The 15,902-nt window shown below is 35.7% G+C and overlaps 2 protein-coding genes across 4 annotated transcripts; one reads left to right on the plus strand and one right to left on the minus strand.

The window, feature by feature from the left end:
• Positions 1–134: 134 nt before the first annotated feature.
• On the plus strand, positions 135–11,978 carry LOC107081653 (basic proline-rich protein-like). 2 transcript variants are annotated; one of them, XM_015369829.1, is made up of 6 exons: positions 135–306; positions 2,535–2,611; positions 4,197–4,346; positions 4,505–4,648; positions 7,063–7,188; positions 8,376–11,978. In XM_015369829.1, exons 2-6 carry the CDS (start codon positions 2,535–2,537, stop codon positions 8,464–8,466), a joined length of 588 nt encoding a protein of 195 aa, XP_015225315.1. In that variant the 5' UTR covers positions 135–306; the 3' UTR covers positions 8,467–11,978. The 2 variants fall into 2 exon arrangements, with proteins under 2 accessions (XP_015225315.1, XP_015225316.1); XM_015369830.1 differs by having other exon boundaries at positions 10,787–11,972.
• An 89-nt stretch (positions 11,979–12,067) lies between these two features.
• Positions 12,068–13,775, minus strand: mrps10 (mitochondrial ribosomal protein S10). 2 transcript variants are annotated; one of them, XM_015369724.1, is made up of 7 exons: positions 13,684–13,775; positions 13,438–13,490; positions 13,065–13,170; positions 12,818–12,957; positions 12,633–12,741; positions 12,456–12,545; positions 12,068–12,360 (listed from the first exon to the last, which is right to left on the minus strand). In XM_015369724.1, the coding sequence occupies exons 1-7, from the start codon at positions 13,753–13,755 to the stop codon at positions 12,280–12,282; spliced, it is 651 nt and encodes a 216-aa protein (XP_015225210.1). In that variant the 5' UTR covers positions 13,756–13,775; the 3' UTR covers positions 12,068–12,279. The 2 variants fall into 2 exon arrangements, with proteins under 2 accessions (XP_015225210.1, XP_015225215.1); XM_015369729.1 differs by having other exon boundaries at positions 12,069–12,360; positions 13,065–13,134.
• Between the last annotated feature and the right edge of the window lie 2,127 nt (positions 13,776–15,902).

The following is a 15,902-nucleotide window of genomic DNA, read 5'->3' on the forward strand; positions in this document are numbered from 1 at the left end:
TGATTACGCGTCAGAAATAAACACCAATCAGAATTGGGCCATTTGGAAGATAGTTGAAAAACAGCCAATCAGAATAAGTATTAAGCCCAGTGGGCGGGACTAAAACAGATTTCTCACACAAAGAAATCTCAGCCTAGGATGCCCTGCGAAGCCGCCATTTCAAAACGTTTAGGAATAACGGGCGCTGTGGAATTTTTTTCCAAAACTAAAATTTTTTATTTTTCTACCACATATTTTATATATAGGTTGGCAAGAGGGGCATTTTTTACTTTTTAAAAATTATACCTTGCCCGCACGACTAATAGGGTAAGCCATTTTCCCTGCTTTCATTCCTGTAAGGCTGTTGAAATGGTTAGAAATAACAGAAACGCCCCCTCCATGCTTAACTGTCATTCAGGGTTTGTTTTTGACGTTTAATAAGGCATTTAATTTAATATTATTTTCGAAATTCGCTTAATAAGAAAACAGACATACTTAGTTGGGGATTGTGGCTAAATCCAGGAGTTAGTCAGAGTCCTTCAAGATGTTTTTGATAACCAAACCAACGTTTTCTGCTCAGCTCGGGGAAATAAAACTTACCACATATTATTGCGTTTTTTATTACTATTGTAGCTTTTTTTTTTTGCCACGTTAGTCGTTCTTGGATTCATATTACCAACGAGTACAACAGAATGGCTCCATTATGGTGTTCCTTTAGCATCGTGTCCTCTATCCATGGTTACTCTGAACCTGTCAAGTTTTCATATTTGTTTAATGCTATCTTTTTAGCCAAATATAAAGTAATGAAATATTTTCTTCAACACACGAATCTACCATAGCAGGTGTGCTCCCCAATGGATATACACGAGAAATGCCCATGTCTATTGTTATAAAATGTGTATCATATGAAAAAACAGGACAAGTTCCACGTTTAATGATGTGCTATATAACTTGGCACACTAAATTAGTTCATAAATATAAATACAATAAACTGTGCACAGTAAAAAGCCAATCCAGGTCCTGACAGATATCTAAGCATAATATAAAAAAAAAACATTTGATTTCCCTTTGGGGTCAACAAAGTATTTTTGAATTGAATTAATCAAAATTCTTTAACACAAAAAGGTATGAAATTGGGTCTTTTAATTTTTTTGTATTTAAAATTGTTTAAAATCTTCAATCTATATGACTGTTTTTGTTTTTTTTTACTACCGTAGATGCTGAGGGGATGATATTTGAACAGAGCCCATAGGCACAGCTCTGACAAGAAACTCTGGAATATAGATCGATATATTTAGATTCACCAAGATTTTCCATCTCCCATTGTCTATTATTTATTTACCAATACACCCTTTCATTAACCATTCTTCCACTCTACCCATTTGCCCATCTGCTAATGAACCCACCTATTTAGTTTTATAGGTTGCATATTTATAGAATCACCATTAGTAGAAATGTCTGCCATACTGTCTAATTGACCCTGACTATAAAAGAATAAGAACTCTTAAAATTAGAGGGTTTTTTTTTTCAAAGTATGACATTATAGCAGAACACATGCATGAATTAGCTTGTTTTGAGGTGCATTCCAGAATAAACATGCAACTATAAACCACCCATTTCAGTTCAAGTCACAAACCAATCTGTTAAGATCATAGTGCCATGTTTGCTCCAAAATGTTACTGGGAACTTAGCAATTAATGTGTATTTTGCTTAATTAAGCTGTTCAAACATAAAAAAAAAAAAAAAAATAAACCCTTTGGAAACATGGCATGGTCAAAAAACAACAAAAAATTAAAGGGAAAAAAAAAAATCCCAAAATCAGGTTTTTGTTAGAGGATCATCTGGTCATACTGATTCCCTATAGAACAGAAATCCAGTGCATGTGGACATCTACATTTTCCATTTTATCCTGGTTTAAATTTATGGCTGAATCAGCAGTGGACCTACTCTGATTTCATGTCTTTACTTTTCTTTTTTAAATTAGTTATCGTTTACTCTTGTCAGCACATGTTAATACCAAGTTATATGCACATCCAATTCATGCTGCAAATAATGCAGATGATTTTTTTCATGTTTAGATTTCATGGTGTGGTATCATTGTGCAGATAAATGCACTGTTTAAGAGTTTCGCTCTTGCACACATTTGTGTCATGCACCATAAAATTCAGCACTGCAAACCTGTCATAAATCTGCAAAACTGATGTTCATGTCTGATCAGATCTTAAAGATGACTTATCAAAAATAGTTATGAATGAATGAATGAAAAACATTTTTGCCGAATTAGAAGTTGTCTGTGTATCAGGATCCATTACCTTATAGCTGCAGGGAATTTATAGACATTTTATGGAAGATTAGCTCATCTTTTGTTCTCGACTTTTATAATAATTTCTACTTTTGAATGATACATTTTCTGTTTTAGATTAATGTGGGTATACTGTCTTCAATTAATGTTTTATTTTTCAGCACAGGGAGGTTAAAATGAACATACAAGCCTGCATAAAGGATCTGACATTTTTTCCTTTTTAATGGGAACTGTCCTGGCTGACTGTTTTCAGATGGATGCAGAGCCTGATCAAAAGTCAAAAATATCGAAGAATGAATCCCAGAGAGCTGGAGGTGACTCCAATTCCAGGTCTGTCCCGTGGTGTCTTTGGTTATCCTTTAGCTCTGGATGCAACATGATCATTCAGTGAGATATTTAAAATACCAGAGGGAAAAATATAAATGTGATGAATAGCCTTGCTTTCTGCCATGTTTATCATGCACTAGCTATTCATAGCTGTGCACAGAGTATTCTAATGTGAGCTTTCTCAACATCTATAAATATCTGACATGCCTGATTTTCAGCAGACCAATTTTCTTATTATGAATATTCTTTTTTTTTTTTTTTTTTTTTATTGGAATGCTTAATACTCTACAAACACAATTTTGAATTACTATTCATTAAAGAGTATACAGGAGAAAAGAAACAGGTTTTAGAAAGCAGTCTTTTTGGCTATATATAGATAAACGGCTCATTCATTCAATTAATTTCAGTATATTTATATAGTGTAAGTTCAAAACAAATGCCACCCCAAGACAATTTACAGAGACAGTTCAATCAGATCATACAGTTAGATTGATTAAAAGTTTTCTATTGAAGAAAACCTTGCTGATTTCATCGAATCATTGACTTTGCATCACACGCTCCTCCTGCATGAGCATGACGACAGTAGATGTTTGCTTCAATTTTGTTGTTGAATGACTCCACAGCATTCTCATACTGAGCATGCATGCAGCAACAGCAGAAAGGGAAAACTCAATTTTAATGGGAAGAAACCTGAAGCAGAACCGGGTTCAGTGTAAGTGGCCTGGGGTTCAAGGAGACAGAAGGAGGCATTCAAAATAAATATTGGTAGCTTCATAACGTTTGTTCTGATTATGGAAAGTTTGTGTGTTTGATCGACTAGAGGTAGAAATTTAATAGGAAGACATTGGATAATTTTAGGGTACAACATTATGTTCATAGGTGATTTAAAGCAATCAGAAAGTGAACTTAAACTTATGACAAGTTGTACAATGACAAACTGAATCAGTCTTCAACACAATCTGCAAACTAACAGAGGAGAAAGTGCTTTTATTTGCTCTAAAACCTGACTGAAACTTGAAAAATCTAGTTTCTTAATTCAGGGCTTAATTACAGCTATCTTAAAAACCTGTGGTGCATACCAAGTATTAGGTTTAGATGGATTATATCTAAAATTGAGGTGGAAATCAGAGTGAATACTTCCTAAAATAAATTAAGTGTTACTGGATCTAGAATGAAAGTTGAACGCTTAGATAAATATTATAATTTTACTCACTCTGAAAGGTCAACTGGACTAAAACTCTTGTTTTACAAAAGGACATTTTATAAAGGAGTTGACTGTAAAAGTTATTTCATTTAGTGGCTCACAAATTAAAATATTCTCCCAAAAGTATAACTTCCCCATTATATATATATATAAAAAAAAAAAAAAAACTTTTATTATGCAGTTTATTAGAAGTAACAGTACTGTGATACTAGCTGCTAGCATTAAAGAAATGAACAGCGTCAGTTGTTTAGAAATAATTTCTCTGTTTATAATGTCAATCTTAAAGTGACTTTACCTTTTCCATTATTATGAAAAAAGAACTAGATGATCAAAAAGTGAAGTGTAATTATAAAACACTGCTAAAGTCTTTCCTTACTTCCACAGGGGACGAGGGTCCAAAGGCAGTGGTCGAGGTGGGAATATGAGTCGTGGTGGTATGCGCGGTGGGCGAGGTATGGTCAAAGGCTTTGGTCCACCGGGACGTGGGAGAGGCCGTGGGAAAGATAGAGCCATGAACGGATTCGGACCCATGAGGTATTCAGTTAGAGAAGTTTTAAGTTGGCCGAGCATTAATGATGTATCATGCCAGCCTGCCTCTGCGCTCTGTGGGGATCCTAAAGGAATGTTCAATTTATTTTGTTTAACACCGTCCATGTAAGTATATTAAAAGTTAATATGCATTTCTTTTGCAGAGGAATGGGGAGGATGAGACCTTACCCTGACCTCAGAGGACATCGTGGTAGGGGTGGTCCCATGGGTATGGGTCCACCGCCGCCTCCTCTCCCTCCTCCTCCCCCTCCTATGCACTTTCGTGGGCCTTTTCCACCCATGCCAAGGTAACATGTTGACATTGTCATATCAAGTAAATCAGATGGTCTAGTTCACCTTTATAGTGTCTGCACCCAAAATCATCTTAAGGCAGGGCTGTACAGTGCAGGGTTTTATTTGCATTTGCGCCTAAAAATAGATTGGTGTGAGTAGGGGGAAAAAATAGGAGCATGCTTGCCAATCCAGATTTCTCCTCTTTCATTCATATTTGCTCCTAAAATAAGTCAGTCTTGATTTAAATAAGATATTCCTTCTCCTTTTGTTAAAAAATAAGAAAAGGTAGACATTTCTAAAAAGTATAATGGTAATTTTGTATAAGGAAAATAGTTAAGGAACCAGCTACTAGACGTCACTGTTCCAGCAGAGGCACAAGTGCTTTTGTCGTTATATTTAGCGTCTTTTCAGACCTTTCTAGCACCTTTTTAGTGGGATTTCTCTCTGTTAAAGGAGACTTTGGGACCAAAACCTAAAAGCAACAAACTGTGCAACTTGTCCTTCTACGCAAGGAATGAGTGGATCCAAAGCGAGCCTCCATCCCACTCTCTCACTGTCCACTGTCATGCAGCTTTGGGAAAACAAAGTTCCCCCCCTATGCTGGTTACGTTAAAACTTTTAGAAATACAAAGGAAATACTGTATGTCAATATCCTGACTTTTAATGAGCGTAATGGCAGCAGAAACAGTGTCTTAAAACGCATTTATATCCTTGTTGGCACATAAACATGAGGAACATGCTGTGAAAACAAACACTGTGCCGGACTTCAATCGGCTCACAGCGGCAGGTGAGCACAGTGTTGTCAACTCAGCAACATGGTTGTTATTTTCAGCGACTTTTAGGATATTTTTTTTAAACTAGTGACCATTTCCTTTCTTGTTGGAGACTTTTGTGATGACACATTTACTGACAGCTTTGAGTTTATTGCTTCAGCAAAGTGTGAGTGAGGGAGCCCCTCAGTCTTCCTGAACGCTGCAGCCCATTTCTGCAATCAAGGAGAAGAGCGACTCTCCATTTCGCCATTGAACATGAGCCACACGTGCCCAAAGTCCAGTGATCCACCCTGAATTAAAAATTGGGATGTAAATGCAATGTTTAGCCAAAATTTTCTTTTATTTGAACCTGTTGCACTAAAATACATCCTCCCTGCATTTATTTCATAAACAACCTCATCAACTATGTGCCTCTGTGAACTACAGAAATCTTAGAAAATCAAAATTAATATATAATCATTATGACTTGTCCTAAAGAAAAGTAAGTGCAATAGATGCCATATGACGAAGTTTAATGTAAACCTTGTATAAATTATTATTTGAAGAGATGAAGATACAAGGTCTTTATTAAAATTTTTTATGGGAGATGTCAGCAAACAGGACATGACTTTGAGGACAACCTTATGTTCTGTACATATTGCATAGGGCAGAAGCAGGCAGGTAATTTGGCAATTGTGATTAGAAACCTCCATTAAAAGGTATAGACTAGAGGATGATCTTTTATTTCCGGATTGATCATCTAAATAATTGGTCCTCCTAATTGTCAATCATTCTGGTGATATGTTTACGTAAGGCCGTCTGTATGTGCTCGTCCCGTTCGCTATATTTTTCTGCGCATTTGCACTTACAGTCGTATATCTGTGGTGAGCTACAGTTTCAGACAGTCATTGAAGCTCACCTTTCTCACCACAGTTCTTTGAAAATGGCAGAGGGTCATAAGAGAAAAATGTCTATGAAGTGTATGAGAAGAAAAGAAAGGCAGAAGAGGCAGATATATCCCAGAATTCTGTGCATGGAGAGCTCTGCTTGCAAAGCATTATGGGATTCGACTAATAACAGAGAAGGCGCTGGTACCGCATGGAGGAGGAGGAGTTACGTGACCAATGGAGCAAAAAGCAGTGATCATCTGTATGAATGGTCAGTTTGCTATATAGTACCCGCTATATGTGGACACAGTAAGCTTGTTTGAGCTATGAGAACAGCACATTTTAAACAGGGCGTGCACAAGGGGAAATGGTCTTGTGCATGTTCTTGCACGTGCATTTTTTTTTTTTTAAGTGCACAGGGCGGGTCTTTTAAAAAATCCTTCAAAATACCTTTAAAGAAGGAGAACTTCATAAAATATGAATCATAACCCGGGTTAATTTTAAGTTAAAAAAATCGTGCTATGCCAGAAAGTTCTTAGTACTGCTACATTTAATTTGTGAGCCTATGCTCTCGGTGAGAAAAAGCCAAGCATACAACCCTGCCTTAAGGTAATATAATAGACAGATTACATTAATTCACAATCATATATATAAAATGCAGTTCAGTCCATTGTTTTACGTTTCTCTCTATGCTATTATTTACATTCTAGATATTGTTCAGAAGTAAATGATACAGGTGTCAGTATTGTTTAAAAAGCACGCATGATTTTTCTTTTGCTTTTTTTAAAGGCATGGACCCCCTCCACCCTCCCCTCCAGGTCACCCTGGTTTCAGAGGGCGGCCACCACACCCTAGAGGCAGAGGCATGCCACCGCCTGGCCCTCCACCACACTTCCTCCCCCGTGGTCCAAGAGGGTAAGACCGGTTCCAGTTTCCATACAACACTTTTCTCCTAACCTTTCTTGGCTCTTTGTTGTCTTACTTTTGAGATTCATTACTCTATGGGACCTTTTTCACCCAATTGGTTCCTGGGCTTACCTGGTGCTAGAGCTTACTAAGACCTGGTACTTTATATTTCCACAAACACAAAGTGAAATCTTGGATCTTAGAAACTGGAGCAGCCTGGTACCACTTTGCTGCTGGAACATAGGAAAGAACCACTTTCTGGTTCTTCACTTGTAATGTTTAATATTTTAAAAACTGCTCATTTCAGTTTTGTTTCTCATCAATTAAAAGCAAATATAAAAGGAAACAGGAAATATAGTGCTTTAATAAGCAGAATAATAGATGCTGACTTTGTTAGCTTAGTTAACCAATATTGGAGTTAAAGTAGAGATGACAACTTTCCCTTAAAACCATAATTTCATTTTCTGATGGACTTTTTAATACAGTTGATCTTTTATTTACTTCTTGGACTGCTTATATAATGAACTACATGCTGTTTTCCATTGCTGCTGCTGTACATGAGAGCTCAGCTGATTAGGATTGAAGAGCTGCATGTTTAAAAAAATATTAACAGAGTAGGGTAGAAATGGGGGGGTCTGTTTGCAAGGATGCTGGAAGCAATAATATAATTTGTGTGCCTATATTAATGTAATAACATGTCTGTAACTTTGCTCTGGGTTGGTAGAGAAGCAAAACTGTTCTTTCGAAGAACCTAAGCACCAGCTGTGGTTTTCAGCCCGAGCCTCTTTGGTGGAAAAGCCCTGTGAGTGAAAAGGCTCTTAAGATTAGACTGTTCTTTTCTGCTCAACATGGTTATTGCATTGTTTAAAAATTTAGCTTGATATTTTTTACACTTATTTGTGATCTAGCACATAATCATTCAAGTGCTAGAACTAAATACAATATTCTTGCTTTAATATATGCCTTTCTTCAACACACTTTTGCTAGTTATTAAATAAGTCATTAAACAGACATAGTACACTTACAGCATCAAGCTATATTATTCGTGCATGAAGGATTAAACTACAAAAACATCTTTTTCTTTTCACATGTATAGAGTTTACTGAAACTTGCCTAGAGATTGCTGCTCTTACCAGAGTGTGCCCCCTATTGGCCAAAGCCAAATATCCAATGTGTGATTTTATCCTTTTACACAGCTACCACAATGGACCGGTCTCTCCTCCGCCTCACCCCCCACCTGGCAGAGGCCAGAGGTGGCCAGGCCCCCCTGTTGGCCGCCGATTTTAACTGAATAAAAGCTATAAAATGAGCACCTGACATAGTATGAGTGGCCTAAAATGGATTGAATCATCCCCAAACTCAAATATCTATTATCCAGTCTGTGGACAAGTATTATTGGTATTTCATTCCGGAAATGGGAGGAAACTTACTTGTTCCCACTGGAGACATATAAAACGATGAATAACTCGGCAATGTGAACGCATTAACACGTTGTGTTGCTCATCAATAATGTTGGCACTGCAGAGACTTTTGATATTGTTAAAAGATGTTCGTAGTTAAACGTTCTTAAAGGGGAAAGAATACTGTTTGGTAAATGTTCTGTTATTGTTGTCACCTGTTAGCCTTAACTTTCTTTCCTGATTTCTCGATAAAGACAAAAAAAATGGTGACACTGTATATCAGAAAATGGCAGAAGAGGGGGAGAGGGAAAAACACTGTACCCTCAAGGATTAATTTCACATCTTGGAGCGCCCTTGTCTTTCATTTTGTTACATTGAGGTAGTTATGTATTATGTCGCAAAATAGTGCAACAATATTGTTAAACACTTGCTCATTTGTCAAGTGATAAGACAACTGAATTTGTAGTATTCGTGAATATTACATTTTGTAATATAGATTATATATATTTAATGTGCTGCTATTTCAAGTTATGAGTACTGCTATTTGAAAGATTCGTGTTGTCTCCAGCAATCTGTTGTGACATGACACTAAGGCATTTTGCATAATTAGTATTCACTTTAGTTAAAAGTTAGTCTCTTTACTCTGTTTAGTTTTTTGAGGTGTTACATCCTTACCTATTGTAATTACTATAAATATTGTGAATCTGTGAATTTGTTTTATGAAAACGTTTAAGATCTGAGACGGTCGTGAAAGAATATAAAATAAAACAAAAAGTAAATAAACTCTACTTCTCCTTATTTGTTCATTCACAAAAAAGTCCGAAGCAATTTGCATGTCAATGCCTTTCAAAATCTTTAGAAGTATTGAACTTTTCCCCATTTTTGTCAATTTGCCGCCAGCTATAAATCTTATAAGAGTTTTGTGCTGGTGGACGAACACAATGTAGTGTGCAGTTGTGAACTGGAAGAAAAATAATAGTTGATTTTCTGACTTTATTCACTAATAAAAACCTGAAAACTGGTTTCCATCAGTACCAAGCTTCCAGGTTACGCCCCATAAATTACATCTAGACTTATCTACACTTCACAATGATCTGCTATTTTTTGTTGGTCTGACATTAAATCCTAATTGTGCTTAGGAATGTCTCATATTATGACCCAAAATGAGAATTTAAAAGGTGTAGGAAAACTTTTGGAAGAAACCATGAAAAAAACGTCAGCGTGAGCCTATGTTATTTGATACTTTAACATTTTATCCAAGTATTTTTACTTAAAAGCCACCATATATGTTTGTATAGAAGTTTTTCTATACTCTCTGGAGCTAAAAAGTGCTAGCTCTAGTGCTTTACTAAAAGTAGCACGTTATTATTTCTTACATCTATTGAAGTAAGACATTTCTAAGCAAAAATGAGGGAAACAATAATCAAAAACATCTGAATAGGTAACTGGAGAGCATATTAAAGGGTTTTCCAAGAAGTGTAATGGAAGCTAATGTTACTGGAGGACTCAGGACCACTCCAATATCAAGGCTTTTAAATGCTCATTTTATATAAAAATCAGTGGTAGCATGTCTAAAAGGAGGACATCATTCTGAAAGGATAATCTGAGATGACAAATGGCTGAACTTTTTTTTTAACTCTTTAAAAAGAAACAAAATGGTAATTTCCTGTGCACTTCAGATGTGAGCAGGACATTAAGGATAGCTCAATCATGTAAAAATGTATAAACAATTGTTCTGTTCTGATGGCTTAGTAGCCTTTTAAAGTTGCAGCTACTAATGTCATAATTTAGTGACTAAACTAATCAGAAATGCCTTAAATAAACTTGTTTGGAATGATGAATACAAAAAATAAGCTTTAGGTGTTTTACATCCTCATTTAGGAATGGCTAATTTATTCAAAAAAGCCAAACATTGCTAAATTGAATTCACATTTATTCCCTAAAGTTCAAGTTTTCTTCATTGATCCAAACCAGAACTTTTAAATGTTCCTCACGATCAAACGTATTTATGCTTGGAAACACACAGATGCTGCAGAATATTTTATTTCTGCTGCAGACCCAAGGGGGGAAACAGTTCCAGCTGCAGCAGTCTCCCATCGTCTCTTTATCTCTTCAGATTTCTCAGCATTTATTTTTTTGCTTTTGTCCTCCACCTCTGTAGTCCCTGTGGTTGATTATAACAAACTGACTTTCGTTGTTTCCTAAAGGGGGTGGGAGGGCACAAAGTACAGTTAACCTCCCTGGCCCCACGAGCCCCGACCCTCCCTCACATCCCTTCTCTCCTCGATCAGCAGCATGATATCTGAGAAGATGCAGTGCTTCAATCGACAAGGTGAGCCTCCTGATGTGTCTTTAATGCCTCTCGTACAAAGAGAGATTCTTTTTTTTTTTCAGGACAGGCGACGCAGCTACATCGAAGTTTCATCCCAATCGGAAGGCTGCTAAGTATTTATGGGTTTGTGTTTATGCCTGAGCTGCAAAGATCAGACCATTCATTGTTCTTTATAAGAATGTTTTATATCAGCTTGTGCAGTATTGCAAAGGACTGCTTGGATGTAATATTTTGAATGTTTTTTTGCATTTGAACTCTGATTGTTAGTAAGGCCTGTGTTAACTGTATCCAACAGCAGTATGGCATTTAAATGTATCCTGGATAATTTCCAGTCTTAAAACTGTACAGAGCTAGCAAAGGATGCTCATTCATGAAGGTGCTTTTTACTTTAATAGAATTGCAGTGGTGCATTTCAGCTCCAACTTAATTGTCAGTTTCAGAGTAGACGAGCTAAATTCGGTCTATTTAGAGATCACCACACTGTGCCTGTGTGCCACTGCAAGGATGAAAACTTAAATTTATATACATGTGTTTATAGCTTCAGCATTTGAAACCATCACTTCTGGGAATTTAAAACTTCACATTATTTGAACAATTAACATCTATAAATTGCTGCAAGTCAAATTAGAATCAATTTAGAAAATTCTATTCATGATATTTAAGTGCAGCTAAACTTAAGACTAATGTTTCTTTGAAAAAACAAAGTACTTACATTTCAGGGATTTATACATAAAACTGTATCCACTGACAGATTACTGAGCATTCTGCTAACAAAGAAATACACACTTTTCTCAGTCAGTACCAGCTCATTTAGAATCTGTATATGGGCAGAAAGATCTGATAACCCTCCTTTACATATAACATGATCTGTAATGTGCAACTTGAAAATATCGAGTTACATTTTGCATGATTTATATAAATGAGCAAATTACTTGTTTTTATTAAATACTAGTCACTTGATTTGAGCATGCTGTGTTTTTTATGCATCTATGAAACTTTGTGCTGTGATTTTTATGTGCCTAAATACAATAAATAAATGTGTGCAGGTCTTGTCATGTCAACATTATTTAAATGCCCAACACACATTCAATGAATCAAATACGATGTATTACAGCAGAATTACAACAGAAAAAAACTACATTCCACATAAGATTTTATAAATTTTACTTAGAAACAAACTTTGACACACAGAAGTGGTTTAGAACTGAACAAGAGTAACACATTTTTAACACACTGATAAATGTATGCAAAATATGTAGCTAAAGATCAGTAATCAGCTTTGTATGAGGATCTTGCAGATTTATACATATAGCTTTATACATAAAGCTTCTTAAACTTTTTACAACTTAGAAAAATTCACCAGATGACCTATTTGCTTGGTTTGTCATCAATAGGATGGTCTTTCCACATGGGTTCAAGGATGTGATCTGGAATTTTCTCCATGGCTGTCTGTAATTGCAAACAGAGGAGAAAAGTCAAGTTCATTTATAAAACCTCAACCTTTTTAGTAAGTTACTTTTTTTACTGGTTCCTTTCTTCCTTACCTTTGTCACCTCCATGGCTACACCTTCAGGGAGGTTCCTCTGGATATATTCAAGATACACCTGTGCTGTGCAGCCTGTAATATGATGTAGCTAAGGGGGGAAAAAAAATCAACAAATGGGTTATTAAAAAGCACCACCACTTTTTTTTTTTATCCACTTAACAGGACAAGCCCCCACCTCAATACATCGGTAGTGTGTTCTCATCTCATACTGAACTCGGTGTTTCTTGTAGATGTGCACTGACTTCAAAAGCGTCAGTCTCTCTATGTCCTTGGGAGGCTCAAAACTGGTTGAAAAAAAATCCCCAAATTACAACCAATGAAAATACTTTGAGCTTTTGGTGCATTGGTACTCAGACTCACACTTTGGCCATAGTGATGCCCAGTTCTTTAGCCGCCATGGTGGCGAAGAACTCGTAGCTGTCCAAGACCGCTCTGTCATGACCTTTGACCAGAACAACCACTTTCTGGAAGAGTGTGTCAGGCTCATCTGTGGCTGTGATCTGTGTGAAAAAACAAGCAGGCCAAGAATATAAAAACAGTTCAATACAATGGCTCTTTGCTATAAATCCCATTTCTAATAAAAAAAAAAATGTTATATGCATCTTACTGTAAAAGGTGTTGAAGATAAATGTGTGGCTGTGTGGAAGAAAGTGCTGGATGACTGTAGAAGCTGGAACCTGGACAGAGATGCATATAGCAGTTGAGATGGAGGGCTGAACACAGACATGGTTTCCATTTAAAGCTGGTAAATAAATACCCTTAATTTAGAATTAAATGAAACTAAGTATAATTTACAGTTGTTGCTGCAGGATCAAATATTTTTTATTCCCATCAATAACCTCAACCTTAAGTTCACAGTACATAATTATTTCTCCTTTATCATTTCAAGCGTGATTTGAACGCAAATCTTAAATGGGCTTGAAAATAGGTAACTTTATTAGTCAGTTTCAAAGCCAACAGATTAACAGACAAAAACTTACCGAGTTTGACCGCATTTCCTGTGACGAGAACAAGAATTCAAACCCCGAGGTCCCTGTAAACACAATTAATTTAGTAGAAATCTACATATTATAGCATTTATTGTGTAACAGCACGAAGTGAAGGGAGCCACGAGTAACCGAAATTGCGGTTTTAATGACCAGTTATCTTTTCACTCTCTAACCTAACAATCAAAAATAACTGATTAAGCACAGTGTATAAAACAAGAAACTTAATTGTTGACATACCAACTGTGAAATTCCACCTAATATTCTGGCAAAAGACAGTAAATCGCGTCTAAAGACCAAGGGCGCAGCCATGTCTTTGGTAGGGTAGAAAATATCAGCTAAGGTTTTGTGCGTACTGCCCCCTTGTGTAGTGGAGAAGGAACTACGCCTCTGAACACCGCTTTTGTACATTTGACAGTTTTTCTGTAGAATTTTATCTTCAATGCATTTAGAGTTTAATTTATGTAATGGTTAAAGACACATTTTAAAGTAAGAAAATACATTTTAATATAAAATCTAGATATGTACGACATATACCAATGTAAGGGAAGAGGATTAGGGCTACTGAAAAAACAAAGAAAGTTAACTGATTTTAAAATTTTCAGTATAGTATTTTAGTATAATACCGGTATGAAAAAAAAGACAGAATTCTGACTTTAATCTTAGAATTCTGACTGTTACTCAGAATGTTGACTGTAATATCAGAGTTCTGACTTTTTTCTCAGACTTCTGACTTTAATCTCAAAATTCTGAATTTAATCTCACAATTCTGACTTTTTTTCCTCAGAATTCTGACTTAAATCTCAGAATTCTGACTTTTTCTCAGAATTATGACTTTAATATCAGAATTCTGACGTTTTCTCAGAATTATGACTTTAATCTCAGAATTCTGACTTTTTCTTAGAATTCTGACTTCAATCTCAGAATTTTGGATCTTAATGTGGATGGCCACCATGAAGGAAGAGATGTGGGAGCACTGAGCTTCCCTGACAAAGATGTGAGTTGTTTGGGAGGGCCAGTAACACATTGGTGAATGTGGTTGGTCTTATTTTGGTGTGCGAGGGGTCCCCGGTGATGCTATTTTATTAACGGAGGAGCAGAAGCTCATTAAAACAAGAGAGCTAGTCTCTAAAACAGACATTGCTACTGCTTGATGCTAACATTTTTGTTAGCTGTCAAAATTCTGATTTAAAAAAATTAAGAATTATGAGAAAAAAATCAGAATTCTGACTTTTTTCCCCATATTAAACTGAGATAATATTAAAAATCAGTTAACTTTTTTATTTTCTCAGTGGCCCTAATCCTCTTCCATATGCGTACTGCTCTGAATAACAAATAAATAACAATACTGTTTTATGGGATGTCTAAAAGCCTTATATGCAAAAATAAAATGTATACTTTATGCAAATACTTTTATTGGAAGTATTTGTTATTATATTCTACTGTCTCACTTCATGTTTTACATGCAATCTTTGTGTTGTTTGAGTTGTTTTGGCACATTACATGAATTTCTGTCAAACAGAGGTTATTTGTAAAACTCAACAAATGAAAGACAAAGTAAAACTAAAACCCAAAAGTAAAAAACATAGAAAGCAAAACAAAAGCCAGGTATATAAATAAAAATAAAAACAACAACATCGAAATGCCAAAAGCATAAAAGAAAACATACAAATAGCAAACTTCAATTATGTATAGCTGATATTAGATGAGATTTAGATGGAAATGATATGCACGAGAAGCAGGTTTAAATATAAATAAATACATTTAGAAAACAAAATATTGAATGTAGTGGAATATAAAGTTATATAAACATCTTAAAAAGACTATGAAACAAATTTATTATGTATAGTTACTAAAGTTGGCAATAACTACTATGTAAAAAAATAAGTATTATAATTTGCTTATTTATTTCTTTTGCAAACTAAACTAGAAATAAAAGAATAGATTATAAACGAACTTCAAATGGAAGGCAGACTGAATCAAAATGTTTTTTTTTTTCTTCTCTTTTACAAAACATCCAATCTGAACTGGCTTTAGATCATTCGAGGCGTAAGGTACAGATGTAAGGAGTCAGATTGGTCATGAACTCAACACAGGTTGCTCCCTAACTGAGCCCAAATTTGTATGATATATTTTATTATTCTTTATTTCTAATATTATTAAAATGTATAAAATCGTTTTCCATGCTTTTGTAAACGATGCAAATGATTTGCATCCCATTAATTTAATTTACATCTTCCTCCAATGCATCTGTTTCTTCCAAATCAGTCTTTATTTTCTGTGACTGCCAGCAGAAGCATTGCCAACCAACGAAGCGTGTCTTTGTCTCACAATAAAGAGCTTGTATTTTTATCCACACGTGGAGGAAGATCAAAGTTAAACCTCCACAGTTGTTGGTATAAATAATTCCACTGGTCACGTGCGCGTCACGTGCCCCAGCTGTCTGGGCCCTGCCAGTT

Source organism: Cyprinodon variegatus, unplaced genomic scaffold (assembly GCF_000732505.1).
Source record: "Cyprinodon variegatus isolate N-32 unplaced genomic scaffold, C_variegatus-1.0 Scaffold38, whole genome shotgun sequence".
NCBI classification, from domain to species: domain Eukaryota; kingdom Metazoa; phylum Chordata; class Actinopteri; order Cyprinodontiformes; family Cyprinodontidae; genus Cyprinodon; species Cyprinodon variegatus.